Below are 17,188 nucleotides of genomic sequence, written 5' to 3' on the forward strand. Positions count from 1 at the left end.
GAGTGACGCAAAAAAGGAGAGGCTATTATATTTGCCTCCTGAAAGGAAAAGAAAAAAATGCAGTCCTGCTGGGAGGTTATTAGATGCTGCAGGGAATTGTAAAAACAAGCAGGTGAAATATTACTGGGAACGCAATGGACCTGTATGGGAAGGTAAGAGGAGTAGTTTTGTTGAACAAGATGTAGAGGAAGATCTGAGATTTTAGACTGAAAAGTGAGACTTAGAAAAAAAATATTATTTTCAGCTTTATATGCTGTAGTTTCGCATGATTAAGTAGTGTCCGTACGCCTTTTAGTCTATCTCTGGTGATTATAAAAGGCAGCAAAGGTTTCTATTTCAGTAAATCATCCAGCTGCTGACAGCTGTGGCGCGCTGCATGCTGAGTAATGTAGTCAAATCCCTGCTTTGGCTGCCATTCTCCGCCCGAACGCTGAAACCGCGTAAAAAACTACAACTCCCTGTCCTCCCTCGGCGATGACGTCCGTGTTACGTTTGCGCCTTCTCGCTCGTGCTCATCGCCTCACGCGAGCCAGCCTCGTCAAGCTCAGGGGCGCGTGCCAGATCCGAAGTGGAGGGGACAGCTCCCAGGTGCTGAAACCGGTCGGCGCTCCAAAGAGAAGCAGAGAGAGAGAAGGGGGAAGAGAAGCAGCGTCTGCGTTACATTCAAATATATAAATATAATATATATATATATATATATATATATATATATATATATATCCTGCAAACCAGAGGCAGACTCAGATAGAACCGAGGCCTTCAAAAACAGGTTTGTTCGCTCTACTGTTGGAGAATTTTCATTAATAGACAAAATGACCTCCTGCCCAGAATTGCTAATCTAACGTTAGCAAGCTCCTTGCTAAGCTTAGGTTATTAAAAAAAATAATAAATCTTTTGCTGAACTGGCTTCATTTTTGTGCGGTGCGCGTAAAAAATGCCATCATTGCAAGGATATTTTGAAAGCGGTGTCCTTGCAAGAAAAAGAAAAAACACCGCCTCTGTGGTGTTTTTAATACACGGAAGCGAGAAAAGGCACAGTGCGGGATGTGAAGGATGGAGGTCCGGCATTTTTTTTTAATAATTATTATTATTAATTGCATAGGCTGTAGCATGTGAGCTCAGTGGCTTTGACAAAACATTCACCTTGGATCAAAGATGACTGTGCTCTTGTCATCCGGCACTCTTGTCCTCTCGGGTCGGTGACTGCTGACAGCTTGCACGGAAATGCTCAGAGTAGATGCGCGTTGTTAAGGTGAAAGATGCATTTCTATTTTAGCCTTTGTAGAAGAGTGAGCTGTAGCTGTTCCAACATGGATGTAGATTCAAGGTTTGCTTGAACATGCATGTATATATTGGAGGAAAACTTCCTAAAGGGAGACTCAAACCATCACATAGATATGTTACAGTTTAAATGGCTAATTACAATATAAACTGAGATTATGTAAAATTGTAACATAATATATGACATCTCCAATGTATGAAAATTATAAACAGTATTTCGTACAGTGTATAAAAGGCACAGAATCTAAATTGTATCTAGAAGCTAATTTTTGCTCTTTAATTAATACCATTAATGGTAGCGGCCCTCTTGTTTCATTAAAGAAATTATTGAGGAAAAAATGACTCTCCTCAGCTTTTTAAAATCCTGGTTATCTAATACTCATCAATACAACAGCTTGCTGTGTTGCTCATGCTGATTTGCCTGACACAGCCTTCTGTCACCTCTGATCTGTGGCCTGTACAACAAGCTTGTACTGAACTCTGCATGCAGCATCTATCTATTGCCTTCTACTTTCTTGTGTGTTGTAGATAAACTTGAAATGTTTTTGTAAAATGGGTCAGAATCAAGTGCAGAAAAACGAATTAGTTGTTACTTTTAAGATGAGTGAACATAATTCATGCGTGCAAAGGTTCACATTGATTCAAGGTGAAGCTCTAAATGCTTCACAAATGTCTCTTTTTGTTGTTGCAGATGGCTGCCACTCAGGATGTGAAAGGGAAGGGAGAGGGAGGGGACCAAAATTTTGACTACATGTTCAAGCTGCTGATCATTGGCAACAGCAGTGTGGGCAAAACGTCTTTCCTGTTCCGCTACGCCGATGATGCCTTCACTTCAGCCTTCGTCAGCACAGTGGGCATCGACTTCAAAGTGAAGACTGTGTACAAGAATGACAAGAGAATCAAGCTGCAAATCTGGGTATGAATATTCACATTGAGGCATTAAACATTTAGAAGAAAGCCACAAAATATTTTATTGCTGACCAAGCTCAATGAAATAAACATAATATAGCTGTGAAAGTTGTTATTTCGCTCATCCTGCAAGACTGGCCAGCACAAGATAATAACATACTTGCTGTGAACTCTTGTAGATCCTGCATTCTGCCCATAAATCCTTTGCTTGATAAAGCCAAACTCCTTTACCTAATATTTAGCAATATAACCTGACAGTAGCAATTTATAGAAGAAAGAAAATTAGTTTATAGGCTACAAAGCAGCAAAGTTTCCCAAACTACTGTTAGGCCTTCCTTTCATGTTGCAGTTTGTTCCTTATCTTGCCATTCATGAACAAACTTTTCCTTTAATTCAGTAAAATACTGAAGATTTGGATGTTAAAACAGATACCTGTCTTCTGTCCTCCGAGGTCTCCTGGAGGACCATCTGAGCTCTAAGGGGGAAGGGGCTCTTCAGAGATGTCCTGTCCCCTCATTTCTCTTGTTCTCTCCATCTTTGTGTTCCTGCAGAGTGACTCCTGTCTGTAAAAGGCTGTCAGTCTATGTTCAAATGCCACTTTGTCCTGACCTCTGACCATATCTTTCTCCGTTGATCAATATATCTAAAGCACGTTGACAGGTTGGAACCAGATGGCTGTATGAGCCTGTCAGTGTTTTGTCTCTTAAGGCAGATCATGCTTACTTAGTGTACTCAGATACATCCTTGCATCTCTTGTTGCAGAAATTATTAGTACTATGCTGTATAATACTTTAGTCAATGTGCAAAATGTACATGCTAAGTTAAAAGTACTTCTTTAACCATTTAAGCTTTGTAGGTACAAAAAGGTTTATAAGTTCCACTTAAAAATGACAAATTAGTATTTGAATTGTAGCATCTCAATTCAGAACGACAACAAAAATACTTCTAGTGCCTTGTTCCTCAATCTTTAAAACATGTGGTGCATCAGGCTGTGTGCTTAATTAACTCAATAAAGCTTTAGGAAAGGTTTTGTGGCTTAGCACTCAGATGCAAGTATGCCAACAGATGGAAGTCCCAACATTACTGACAGGAGACTAGTAAGCGTTAGTTTGGCACACTGTGGAGAAGAACACAGAAGCAACACCTTCCACAGAATGTGTGGGAAACTGAAAAAAATGTCTGAGGCTGTTTAATTAGGAGTTCAGTTCAGTTGTGGCAGCAGATAATACCTCTGAGATAGTTAGGAGAAAGAAATGTCAGCGTCCCTCCCTTTATCTGTTTATTTTTTCATTTTGTTTCCTGTCAGGTTATCTTTGTTTTTCATGCTACACCAAATACCAACTTTTTCTCATAATAGTTGCAGTAATCAGCCTTCCCTAGACATTTAGTGCTTGTCTATAACATTCAGAGACAACAAGAAGTGCTCAATCACGATGTGAAAACTGAGTTTGGACAGTCAAATGATGGGCTAATCGGGATAATGTGTTTTCATCATTAACAAAGACAAGCATATTCAGAAAGAAAAAGGATTGGCCTTGCATCCAGATAATTGGCCTGTCTCTTTTAATTGGACTAAGAGAGAGCTGAGACATACAGTAAGTGGCCTTTTAAGGTGATGGCTATTGGCTAATGTCATTGTGTTAGTTGCACCATTAATCTACTGAGAGATAAAAGTGTCATAATGCATCACAGAGTTGTCCCTATTGTCGCATTAGGCTGAAGTGAATGAAAAATAGAGTGTTGGCAATATCATCCCAGTGAAAAATAGAAACTCACTTCACCGAGTGAAGAAGAGTTCTTTCGGGTGTCAATTTCTGCTCGTTGCCTCTCCACTTGAAGTAGTCAGCTTCTTCCATTGATTTCTGGTGGGCTGCAGACTACAGGCGAAGCTTTTCAAGGTGCTCAAATTCTCTGGACATAAGCAGATTTTTTTTTTTTCTCTGCCCCACTGTCTTTTTTAACTGAGAATAAGCAAACCGACTCACTGAAATAGCCTGGAAATGCAAAGGTCATTGTCAAGCACTCAGCCAAGAATCAATAGGCTACTAAAATGTCTAAGACGTAGAATACCGACAATAAACAAGACTGAGGTTACACTCATAGTCAGATGACTGGAGCATGACTTTGTGGATTCACAGTGACACTGAAAAGAATCCCTGAAACATATTCATTGTCCTCCTTTATGTTGCTCACAATGTCACTCCACAAAAGATGCTATTTATACAACGCATCACTGCTGACATTAAAAACACACACATGCATTTGTTTTTGTGTTATTGTAAACAGACAGAGGGTCCTAACTATAGTGTGTGTGGTAGTTCGACGGGCTGTGAGCTCTGTCTGTGTGGAGTGAAGGTCAGAGCTGTCCTCTGGCTATAACAGACAGTGTTGCAGCCATGTGCAGACCGGCAGAAAGCAAGAATACTGTGGTAAATACAATCCAGTGCTGCCTGTTGGGCTTCTGTTTAACAAGAGCCAAGTGAAGCAGCCAGAAGTCCTCTGTCATGATTCACAGAGGCCTGCAAACACACTTGTTGTGGGTGTAACAACAGCACAGTAAACATACAGTATAAACAGCAGGGACATGATTGGGATTTCTCATTATGTAACCTATAATACAAGTCTACTCCATTTTTTCTTATTTTCTAATGAACACAAAGCTTCATTTGTCTATAACACTAGTGTTTTCTTAGACATCTTGTAGCAAAGGCTGCACTGGGTACTTGTTTTCAAGGTAATCTGTGTACAATGTGCTCGTCTGCAATTGTTGTGTAATCATTTCCTTTGACTTAAGCAATTTGTTCATTCTTATCATGAGCAGAGAGCAGTTTCTATGTGTTTAAATCATTTTACTTCTATTTTTAGTCCCTTTTCTAGGAAATACACATCATAAACTGAGCTGCTAACTGACACACAACTACACAACTGAGTTTTTTGACACAGCTCAGCGATTAATTTATTGAGGACAGGAAAGAATCAATCAGACCAGCCAAAACTGAATCACTGTTTTTGGCACTTTATCAATGCGAGGCTGGCGAGGCAATTAGCATAAAGATTATTTCCACATCATGAACACAATAAATGAAGTCATGAGCAAGAGTCAGTGCAACATGCCAAATTATGTTTTGTTTAAAGCAAGCAAATCTCTTTGTAAGAATAAATAGCAGCATATTAATTATGATTGCTCATTTACCATGATGGGATTAGATACACTGCATGGACTTCGCAGGGTCATGACAATGTTACTGAACCCGACAGTGTAAAGATCATTTAAGCTGCCTCAGAGCGATGCTAAATCATGTTGTCTGTGTGTAGGACACGGCAGGCCAGGAGCGCTACAGGACCATCACCACTGCTTACTATCGTGGGGCCATGGGCTTTATCCTCATGTACGACATCACCAATGAGGAGTCCTTCGGCGCTGTGCAGGACTGGTGAGTCATGTTGGCCCATTTCTGACAGATTTCAATGAAGATATCATCTCGAAACCCCTTGCATTCTGTCTCTGAATTATATTGTTACGGGCATCAGATCAACATACTAAAATGACTTCTTGTTTGTCATCATAATGCAGTGAGAGTACACAATTTTTCCCTTTGAGATTTACAAGCTGTTTATCTCTCCTATCTCTTCCTACTTGCAACAGCACATTTGCCTCCCTCGAAAATTTAACAGGCTTGTTATGTTGTGTATTCATGCATCTTTGTCAGGCTCAGGGATCAAGGGAAAACCTGTCAAGGTCATGGCTCTGGTCCATTCATGAGTCACACAAGTGTCTGCAGGCTGAACAGTAACTCTGAGCCAAGCCCAAATGTCTGTGATGTAAGATGATGCATTCATGTCTAAAATGGGATTTGGATGGCTACATTCAGTCAGCTGCAGAAACCAGGTTTCTGGGTTAGTATTTTTGCACTAGAAACAACACATTCTCGTCAGCATAACCAATACAGCACCACAGCTAGGATACTTCAGTGACACAGTGGAATTTCAGCTCTGCAATCACAGAAAAATGTGTGCTTTGATTTCCTTTTTGCTGCGCTTTCTCCTTACACCATGGCATGTGCATTGGTGAGCAACTTTCATATTCTACCTTAGTTACACCCTGTTGTCTTGCAGTTTTCTCTCTCTGGCACTCCAAAGAGATTATGGGAGCACAAAATGTGCATTTTGAGAGGGAAAAAGCTTTCTGAATCATCATAGTAATATTCTCATGATGTTACTGTTGCATCAGCAGCAAGAAAATATGATATCGATGTTAATATTTTTGCAGCTGACTTCACCTGCACACTGTGTTGCTTGTGCCCTTTGTAGCACTATGACAATCACTATTAAGGCCAGTGTCTACTAAGCTCCTGTCACTTAGCCAGCAACACTTGACAGCTGCTTTAGGAAGCACCTGTCATGGCTAAAGCAGTTGCATTTAGCCTAACAGAACACATATTTAAGGTCTAGTGTTCTTCAGTTAGGAACAAAACATTTAAAGCAACATCCAGCTAGAAGGCTGCACCTCATTATAAGCAACGGTCGTGTAAAAAATGCTGCACATTTTCAGCCCGATTTGTATTCAAATAAATTCCCTGTCACTGTAAGCAAGAGCACCTTTCTTGTAGAGAGAGGTCGGAACCAGACACACCTATTATTCTTTTAGGGCCTGTCTGACACTTTGATGGAGTGTTGCAGTCTGAGCACTGTCTGTGATGGGTGTCTTAATTAATAGAGCCAAGTGTGTCACTGGGAGTAACAATCCTAGAGAGTTACCTGTGAGCTTGCTTAACAGACAGTGTACAAATCTGTCGACTACATACAAAGGAAGAGGGTCTTTTTTTTTACCCACCACATGACTGCAATCCTTCTTTTTTTGCCTTTGCCACAGGCTTTAATTCTACTTTCTCTTCCCCTTGTTCCTTGTGACAAGGTTGCAGAAAAAAAGAGGTTGCCATGGTGATGGCTCCTTCCACGACTGTGGCTGAATTAAGCTTGTGACGTGTTCATTTCCTGCCTCTGTCACAGACAAAACAGGGAATATTGTAGTATTGACATCAAATGTTGGACTTTAAAGAAATCAATGAAATTAACAGTGTTAAATTAAAAAAACAGAATTTATTACATTAACAATATTAAGGCATTTTCCTTCTTTAATTCACCATCTTTTACTCCTGCATATGCAGCTTTGTTAGATGTGATTCAAACACAAGAGGTTTTCTGTCAGAGAAAATTATCAGCAGCTGAATTGTAAATGACCCACATCTGAACTGTTATAGCAAGTGAGAACTGGACCGAGAGGAGGAGTGCCAACGTCACGCTGCTCTCTCTCTCTCTCCCTCTCTCTGACTAGCTGTTTCTTTCTTTCTGTATTGCTGGCTCTTTCTGTCATGTTTTCAGCCCGTGGTGTGTTCACTGCCCTACTTTCAGTCAAACTGCAAAACCACAGGAGGAATTTGTTCCTTTCCCTAAATTCCTTCCCATATTGTGAGCAGCCTGCAGAGGTTGGAACAGTGCAAACCCCACACTGATTCACAGTAAATGGCATATAAATATAAATGCCAAAATGATGCTGTTGTCATGCAGAAACATTTGACATGGCTCATGATGCTTATTATCTTTTTGAAGTGCTTTCAGAATAAATGGCAGTAAGTATTTTAATTTTTGGAATTGATATTTCACAGTTTACGTTGGTTTATAGGACTACATTGACACCATCCAAAAGCTGGGTTTACTGATGATTTTGAGGTGGAGGGGAAGATTTCAAATAATGAACTGCTAGTGTGTCTTCTGTATAGTTAGCTACTATGTAAAATTAGGTTTCCCATATGATAAAGCTAATAACCCCTGTAGCTAAAATATCTTGCAGGCTGTACATCAACCATCAAATAACTGCAAAATAGCAAATAATGACCTACATTTGAGCATGAAGTGGATGCAAATTTTCACAACAGAGTGGCAGTTGACCCACTTTTCACTGCTGCCATCAGTGACTCAAACGTTAAATGATGCCAAACGATGGAGATGTAGTCACTGTTCATGACCAGTCCACATGGCGAACATGCTTTACAACATGTCCTTCCTTGTTCCATCGTCTGTCAGTTTATGAAGGATACCAGCCAATAAAAAGTGGCACAAAAACAGAGCAACAGTGGTACTTTGAATGTGATGTCTTTTTTTGTGTGTGTCTGTGGTTTTTTTTGTGATTGCGTGCAGGTCAACCCAGATAAAAACCTACTCATGGGACAATGCTCAGGTGGTGCTTGCTGGGAATAAGTGTGATATGGAAGAAGAGAGAGTGGTCTCAGTGGATAGTGGCCGACTGCTGGCAGAACAGTTGGGTAGGTCTTACAGCAACATTCACCCCTCTATGGATTTCAGATTGAATGACATCATCATTATATTGTTGCCCAAAAACATAAATGTGATTTCCTTTATTCCTTTTGCGCCTGTCAATATGTTTCTTTTGCAAATTTTAGAAATAATACAGAGACAAGCTTTTATTTTGCAACTTTCAGCAGCAACAAAAACAGCAAAGTTTCTAATGAAAATCACAAAAAAGGGTTAGTCTGTCTCAAATCATCCGAGGCCTTCTGCATGAGCATCTCTGATTTGCTTGAAACTTTTTTATCATAACCTATTGATATTTAAAATGGTATATGAAATACTTACCAAGATTTTTTTTGTTGTTGTTTTCATTTTGCCCGTTGACCTACATTCAGCACATTTTTTCGTACATTGAATTTGGAAGCTATGTTTGGATGGACTGGCAACATCTGAAGGTGTCATGCCTGCTCAATCAGTTACGAAAGTTAGATGAAAATTACTTTTTAAAAAAATTGTAAGCAGATATTTTATATTAGAACGTATTCTGTAAGTTTTGTTGTGTATTATTGTGACTATCAACTACATACGGTTCAGAAAATATCACTCTGCAGTATTGCTCGGTTTGTATGTGCTCAACGATAGAAATTGTCTTGACAGATTAAATTTTTTTCCTATTGTAACTCACCTGTCATTTCAGATTCAGAATAAATGGCATGATGAGAAGTAGCTGTGAAAAATTGTTTGAGCTCTAATAGTTCTTGAGATATTGTCATTCAAACATAGCCTCAAATTTTAATGTGTGAAAAAAACATGCTGAAAGTGGATCTGCAGGCAATGATTTCACTAAATTTGTGTCAGAAAGTACATTTCACAGATGTCTTGATCAATATCAATATTTTATGTTCTAAAATATTAAGGCTCATCAGAGATGGTCGAACAGACATTGTTCTAAAAATCTGATGATTTGCGATGGAATGACCCTGAATAATATTAATCATGTGATCATTAGCTGGCCATTATCTGTCACTACATTTTCTCACATTTCTTGATCTTTTTCATCCCAAGGGTTTGAGTTCTTTGAGACAAGCGCCAAGGACAACATCAACGTGAAGCAGACCTTTGAACGTCTCGTTGACCTTATTTGCGACAAGATGTCCGAGAGCCTGGACACTGATCCGGCTGTGACCACGGGAGCCCCCACTGCCAAACTCACAGACAGTGCTCCGCCCCTCCAACAACCCGGATGCAACTGTTAGTGACCGAGGGCAGGAAGCGGACGGAGAGCAGTGCAGGTCCTGAAAGGTGGTACAGTGTGCAGAGTATTGTTCTCCCTCAGCATAATCACTCCTGCTAGCGCTGCTTTCTCTGGACTACAGTTCAAACCCTGTTTAGTAGTAGAATTACAGAAGGCTGTCGTATTATCTCTCAACTTTATCACCTTATATCAAGAGCAAACAGACATGGCTGTTGTAAAAATGTGTAACATTACAGGATATCTAGAATATAGAGACACCATATTCTCATTCTTTGCCTAGTTAGTATGGTTATAAACCAAGTATGTTTTACTAAGGCTGGAATTAGCTCATAGTCATACTGTACAGTTAATCCTTAAGACCTTTAAAATCTTTAAGACCTAGAATAATTATACAATGAGGGATAGAGTCAGTGAGTGCTTGAATAATTATTTTATTTAGATTTTTTGTACAGTATGTATTTTCCTTATATAGGTTTATTTTGTATCCTAAAGCTGCCAAATCAATGATTTAGTGCACTACAGGATGTAGCGGCTTTCTGTTGTGTGATGAGCGTGTGGCTGTTGTGCGACTGTTCAGTAAGTGAGCGTGGGTTAGCACGAGTGTGAGTATTATGTCTGAGTAACAAATGATTGCAACTTTGCCATCTATAAATCATCTACCTTGGAAAAAAAGTGGCCTTTTAGCATCTCCAATACGGCCTCTGTAAGTCCCTCTGTCCTGCTTACTTCTGGAATGGATCCAGTATGTATAATGTTGATGTGAGTACTATTCCACAAATTTGCTGTCTGTAGACGTGTGATTTCTCTGATAAGTGTATCTGTAAATCTTAAAAGCAACTATTTCCTTGTGCTTAGCCTCTAAGACAACCCTTTATAGTTTGATGCAACGAGCATGCTGCCAAAAAGACAATACCATTTGCTGTTTCAATCTAAAGACAGGCCTTACTAAAACCTAGACATCTTCAACTCCATATGACAGCATTTCATTAGGTAAAAATCTCACACTGTCAGTACAGTGTAAAATATACAACAGATTGTCAGCTCTGGCATGGAATAAACAGCCATATAATAATAATTTTTTAAAAAGTTTAATTTCTGAGTCAGCATGCTTAAATGTCATGTTTGTGCTTTAAAATTAAGTCCCTCCTAAATGACAAATCTCAGTAAATTCTTAAAAAAAAACACCATAGACATACAGTAGTTAAAATGGGAAACTTCCTCTAGCAGGCATATGCTGTACTATAGTGTCTTAACGATAAGTCCATGTAGTATAAAAGTTGTAGCTTATTTTAGAATTCAGAAAATGTTCAATTCTGCAGTTCACAGAAGAAAAAAAAACCCGTGCCAAAACATTAGAGTTCTTTTAGCATTGTCAGTCGTTTGTTGCATAGTTGAATAAAAAGCTCCAAAAAAGTGCATGAAGTCAGTCCTGACGTATCTATGTCAATTTATATTATAAGATACTGTATATATCACTCTGTGTTACAGATATAGGAGCATTATCATGGCACTCGCTGTGTGATGCAATGGGCCAATAAGTGCAATATTTTATGAATTAAACCCTGTACATAGTTCCTGTCCTCGAGTATAATGACTCTATCTGCAGTATGTGAGTGATGGTTGGTCAAAATGGCTCTGAAACTGATATACAATCTCTACAAAGGGAGTGTGTGCTTCACTCAGTAACTGCAGCCAGTGAATGTGTGATTTGATGTGTGTGTAAGAGTGTATGTGTGTGTACCGGCCATATTTAAGAGACAAATTACATAATATAGTGTATTGTTTGTGTATACCTTTTGTACAAATGTATTCACGTACTATATGCCGTTCCTGCTAACTGTTGGGTGTTGATTGAACTTGTATTATCATGTCAAAATGCAGTGTTATTGTGAAAGATAGTCAGGGAGATAACTTAGTCCATGCCATATGCCATACTGTTGTAATTCCAAGAAAAGGGATGCACATAATCTAGTTCAAAGACCCCGCGCATATGTGTGTACACATGGTCAGTGTGTGCACATCTGTGTATGTGTGTGATAATATAATTTGATGCTAATAGCCATGAAATAAATTATTGTACTGATCTCAAGACAAGATTAATTTCATAGAGGAATAGTTAATGACAGCCAAACAGTCACTCTGGTCAAATCTCATTTTAGAGCAGTATGACTTTACATATAATTGAATATATTTATTTCTTGGGGTGCAAGCAAAGTAAGAAGTATGTTTTTGAGATTATAGGAAATAAATCAAATTCTATCAGTGGGTCTTTGTGTTTTCTGTCGCTGTTCACTGACTGTATGGAAGCATGAAGGAGGCATTCAGTAGCTCTAACTCAGAGCTGCCGTCTCCATGATGTTGCTCAGATGCTGCACAGACACCTTGTTCCATTTCAAGACAATGTACACCACCTAGTGTTACAGCAGCACACCTGCACCAAGATCGAAAATGTGGTTAGTGATGTATGAACATTATAGTTACGTTTACTAGATGTTGTAGAATATTTCTATCACACTCAGTTCCATAGTTAAATAGTTTATTGTTTACTCCATTACATTTGTACAACTACAGTTTGTCGTTGCATATTAAGGTGTTATTTTCAAGACCTTTGATTAAGTATTGATGAAGTTTAAACCTCAGGTGGTGATGGAGCGTAATTTTAGACATTTATTCAAGTAATGTACTTACGTGAGGTTATATTGAATTTTTACTGAGTATTCCAACATAATGCCACTTTCTACTTATATTCCAGATCGACGACTAGTTTATACCATATCACATTTATCTGTATTTATGTCTCAGTATTTACCTACTTATTCTTTGAAAAAAATCCATGTGTGATAAGTTTTTAAATCATGTTGCACTGCTACATCTTGCTGCTATGCTTTTACTTAAGTAGTATTTGCAGAACTTTTTCTTATAATTTGGTGTTTACATTGTGGTATCGCCACTCTTCCTAAATCAGAAGGACAAGAAGACTGAGAACAAAAGTCAGATGTACCAGATCTGTACTTTATCCTGTCCCATTCAACATCTAGTCTTATTGTGAAACTAACAAAATCTGGGCAATACAAGGATTGAATAAGCACCGTGTTTTTGACTAATCCATGCTTATATGTGCAACACCTTTCAAGAGACAAAAGCTATGTGACAATAAATGCCTATCACAGTTAGTAGGTTTAAGCAACAGTAAAAGGCTGTCAACTGACTATTTTTGTGTTTTTGCCCAATTGCTGGAAGATACTAAATATACTCATATACAGTACAAAAACTATGTCTTTTCTAAATAACAATATTTAACTAAATTAAACTAAATTTCCAAATAAAGAAACTGCCTTCAGGGTTATTTTTAAAATCTCCTCTCAGAACGTCATCACTTTTGTCAGTAAAACAAAGATTTGGTGCATTCATCCGCACTTGATTGTGTAACATTCTCTGAAAAAACGAAAACATGAAAGCAGCGAGTAGGCAGAATCAACCCATGCTTTTATTTAATCCATTGCATATAAAAACTTTTTTCATTCTTTTTATCAGTTTTTTACATAAAGTTGTATGATCTACAGTGCTATCCAATAGACTGCAATTAACAAGGAATCCATTAAAATAACATTTTAATTGTCCTGTGAAACGTCCAGACAAGTTGGCATTCTAAAGACATAACCCAAAAAATAATTGTCCTCAAGACCTTTTTTTTTTGTTTGTTTAAATTACAGTTTGTGTTTTCCTTTCATACCATAAAAAAATAGAACACATAATGAGAAAAGAACCCACTATTTCCATTGGTCCAGGGCTGTTTAGAATCTACAGTATGTGTGTCAAAACAAGAGTCCCTGTTTCAGGACAATGATGCAGTCACCCAAAAGCCCGCATCCCACCCTCCCCAACCCACCCTTCACTCCAGAACTATACTAAACCCTTCTCCTGTCCAGGCAGAAAGATGTCAGTGGTTTTGAATATTGCAAGTAATGTGAGTGGAAGTGTGGGCCGAGCATAGATAAGCAACACACTGTCAGTGTTTCAGCCATAATTAATGCAGCAGTGGCTGAACATGCAGATGTGTCTCAAAGCCTCTGTGCTTCGTAGGGCCGTAGTCGAGCACCAACTACACACTCCTGTTGCGCCCCATTCAGTGTTTGTAGCTGCGATACAACCAGACGGACGTAGACGACACAACAGTAACTCCACGTGGCCTCAAGGAAGGGAAAGTTACTCCCGTATCATTTGCATCTGACCAGCTGACTCACATCTTTGAGTGTAGTGGCAGAGCGTAAAGAAAGTGTGAGTTGTTCAGACCAGGTCTACAGCAAATACGACTCTTGGACATCCGGCTATAGGCCACACATCACTCGTGCAGTAAATCTAGAACTTGTGGTTGACCTGAATCTCTACAAACCTCTGCGCTGAAAACAAGTTTTCTACCCTGTGCCATATTTGTGATACAGCATATTTGTGTCTGGCTGTGAAAGTTTAAAGGCAACTTTTTATTTTTTTTGGATTCTCAGCAAGAGATCAGGCCAACCCAAGCCTAAAGATTCACCAATGCAGCAAAAGAGAACTAGAGAATTTAAAAAAAAAAGGCTAAAGTAAATGATGTGTTGAATTTAAGGCACAGCCCATGGGCCAAGGAACAGTTTCTTTTTAAAAAACAATTTGGCTTTCCCCCTCTCTTCAGTGAGCTAGTTCTCAGATAAGCGACATGTCGATGGATCATTTTTACACCGAAGCTCAAGTGTAATAAACATTCTCTCAACAAGAGGTACATAATACAGCCACGCCATCACCAAAAGGGATGATAAGAATCAACCATTTACAGCAAACTGCATTATGATAGTAATAACATTATTAATTATATATTATATACAGCACAATAAATATATGTTTGTAAACAGCGATAAAACCAGAAAAATTTATTACAGGTAAGGGCATTGGGTGAGGATGAAAAAAAAATAAAATCTTGGCACAAAATGAAAGACTAAATAAAAAGTTTGAAAATGACAAATAATTAAAACAAGCACTCTTTAGAAAAGCAGTGTGCAGTACTTCAAGTGGGGATTTTTTTTTTTGTTTTTTTTTACAGTTGTGGATTTTTCTTTAATATTTTATGTACACAAGGGGGAGAAAGTATATTTGGGTAACTGGCAAGCCTGTATCTGTGGTCTATGCTACAGTGAAATATTTACTGATTTACTGTACCACCTTTATACTGCAAAAAAAATGACTTAATAGAAAAATATACCAATAAATAATAGCATCAGGTTTAAAGTGAGAAATGATAGAAACATGGAAAAAGGAAGAAACTCTTGGCCAAGGTGTAGCGCAACAATGTTCAAGCCTATGTGTGCATGAGCGAGTGTTTTGGCGAGTTTAAAATATTAAAGTGATGATATAAGAATATATCAGTGCATTAGAGTATCTACCTAGACGATAGTCTTATCTGATGACTATGCAACGGAGCTGATTGTCTTGTCAGAAACAAAGACAGTAACTGGATTTTATGGTGTGATGGCAAATTGAACAATTCTGATGGAAAAATAAATTCATAAAACAGAAAATGAAATGGCTGAAGACAACAGCCTGGACAGCAGGTATGCAGCTGTTGCTGATGTGTAAATCAAAGGAAATGAAAAAAAAAAAAAGGTTTCGTAACATTGGTATAAAATCATCCTTGTAATTTCTAACACCATTACTATTTCTGTATACTTGGAGCACTAATCAAGCTTCTAAAAAAAGTGCTTTTTGTATCAACTAGAAAGCATTGCATTGTCTCAGGATGTGTTCAAAAGAACTGCAGGCAACAATAATAAAATTGAAAGGCTTCATCCACGTCATGATGGATTCCAGTGAGAGGGAAGCATAAAGGTGTCTGCTTCCTTCTCAGTGAAAACACTCAACAAAAACAATAGTTAACAGGAATAAATTCCAAATTTCAACTCACAGGACTAACCAAATATGAGTATAGTGGCATGGGAATAGTAGTATACTCGTAAATGCTATAGGAGCAAGTGCAAACAGCTCAAAACACTCCTAATCCAGCTGTAAAGATACCCCTTCAAAACACTGTATATGTGACACATTTCTCCCCGTTGGTTTTCCAAAAGTTCTCACATCTTTTCTAACAAAAGAAAGCCTAGGTTTGCAAAAGTAAATTCTAGAAAATATCTGAATCTTACATACAGTACGATACAAAAATTAAAGAGGTCTACGACAGCATCATGGCTGTTTAGATTTGAGCTTTGTATCAGTCAGGTTTTCAAGGAAGACTTCCAAATCCAGAAATGTGTCTCAAAAAGCTCCCCAGTGTGCTGCAGCTTTCATCTCTGCGGCGTCCCATCGGGTTTTCAGCAGAACCTTCTGTGGAACATGCCTCCTAATTCATAGTGGGGAGGTTATGACCTAACCAAGAGGAGATTCTCCTTGAACACGCCGTTAACCGTCTCTGTAGAGTATGGGCACTTAATAAAAGACAGAAACATCGCCAAAACTTTCAAGCAAGGCTGAGATGAAGCAGAAACAAGGGAAAGTGTGATCTTACGTATCCTATGAACAGCACTGAGCAGACTGTGAACTGCTCGTCCACATCCTAAACTTAAGCTCGTAAAGGAGGAGGTGTAAAAGTGAAATAAAGACACACCACTTCAGTACAAATGGGAATGGAAAGGAGTTTTCCTGAGTGCAAAAAAACTTGAAGTAGTACCGGTGGGCGTGTCTGAACAAAGCTGACAGGAGGAGTGGCCAAGGTGGAGAGCAGCACACGCTTTGGAACCATGAACATAGATGTATAAAAACACACAGATTTCACAAAACCCAAAAAATATTCTATAAATAATCATCTGTCATTACTAAGAAGAACAGTTAATCAGATGCCGTCCATAAACTGCTATGTGTCAGGGGATTTCTCTTTCTCCTCCTCTTCCTCCTCCTCTGCTACCTCTTCCTCCACTAGACACGGTTGTGAACAGGGAGTCTCCCCCTCTTCTACAACCTCCTCCTCCTCCTCCTCCTCCTCTTCGTCCTCCCCCACCTGTTCGTCCAAAGGAATCTCTGTCGATTCAGAGTCCTGCGTGCAGAGCGTTTTAGAGTCAGTACAGCTGTTTTCCTCCTCCTCCTCCTCTTCCTCCTCCTCCTCCGGCTGGCTGCCACTGTCTTTCTCTGTGTCCGATTCCCCGTCCTCCTCCAGGGTCAGCTCAAACTGAAACTTGTCCCCTCCTGGGGGTCGAGTGCCATCCTCGGGCTCGTCCAATGCAGGAGAGGGACTTTGGGGGATGGTGCTTTGGTACCACTCTCTGTTGTCTTCCAGCGTGTCCAGGATGTCCTGGGCGTCCGGATGGACCAGGTCAGCCCACGTCTCCCACAAAGGGTGAACAATATAGTCTATGAATCCAACCTACACAATACATGAGGGGAAAAGCAGGACGTTCAGGGCGTGCCTATGCA

General features: G+C 39.1%; 2 protein-coding genes across 9 annotated transcripts in view; one reads left to right on the top strand and one right to left on the bottom strand.

Moving 5' to 3' along the window:
- The first annotated feature begins 10 nt into the window (after positions 1–10).
- rab3c (RAB3C, member RAS oncogene family) lies at positions 11–12,019 on the top strand. Of its 2 annotated transcripts, none has more exons than XM_023299095.3 (5): positions 11–152; positions 1,973–2,197; positions 5,506–5,624; positions 8,389–8,513; positions 9,565–12,019. In XM_023299095.3, the coding sequence occupies exons 1-5, from the start codon at positions 135–137 to the stop codon at positions 9,753–9,755; spliced, it is 678 nt and encodes a 225-aa protein (XP_023154863.1). In that variant the 5' UTR covers positions 11–134; the 3' UTR covers positions 9,756–12,019. The 2 variants fall into 2 exon arrangements, with proteins under 2 accessions (XP_023154863.1, XP_023154864.1); XM_023299096.3 differs by lacking the exon at positions 11–152 and adding an exon at positions 628–769.
- A 1,200-nt stretch (positions 12,020–13,219) lies between these two features.
- pde4d (phosphodiesterase 4D, cAMP-specific) overlaps positions 13,220–17,188 on the bottom strand; it is a 193,660-nt gene continuing 189,691 nt past the window's right edge. For all 7 annotated transcript variants that reach the window (XM_035943275.2, XM_035943274.2, XM_023299081.3 and 4 more), the window contains one exon: positions 13,220–17,138. In XM_035943275.2, coding sequence (XP_035799168.2) covers positions 16,632–17,138 — 507 coding nt within the window. In that variant the 3' untranslated portion in view covers positions 13,220–16,631. The remainder of the gene's footprint in view (positions 17,139–17,188) is intronic.

This window comes from Amphiprion ocellaris, chromosome 6 (assembly GCF_022539595.1).
Source record: "Amphiprion ocellaris isolate individual 3 ecotype Okinawa chromosome 6, ASM2253959v1, whole genome shotgun sequence".
NCBI lineage: Eukaryota > Metazoa > Chordata > Actinopteri > Pomacentridae > Amphiprion > Amphiprion ocellaris.

What these genes read in the sequence shown, in the direction of transcription:
- rab3c (XM_023299095.3), top strand. An exon ending in TTCGGCGCTGTGCAGGACTG is followed by an intron (nt 5,625 to 8,388) that starts GTGAGTCATGTT and finishes GATTGCGTGCAG; the next exon opens with GTCAACCCAGATAAAAACCT. An exon ending in ACTGCTGGCAGAACAGTTGG is followed by an intron (nt 8,514 to 9,564) that starts GTAGGTCTTACA and finishes TTTCATCCCAAG; the next exon opens with GGTTTGAGTTCTTTGAGACA.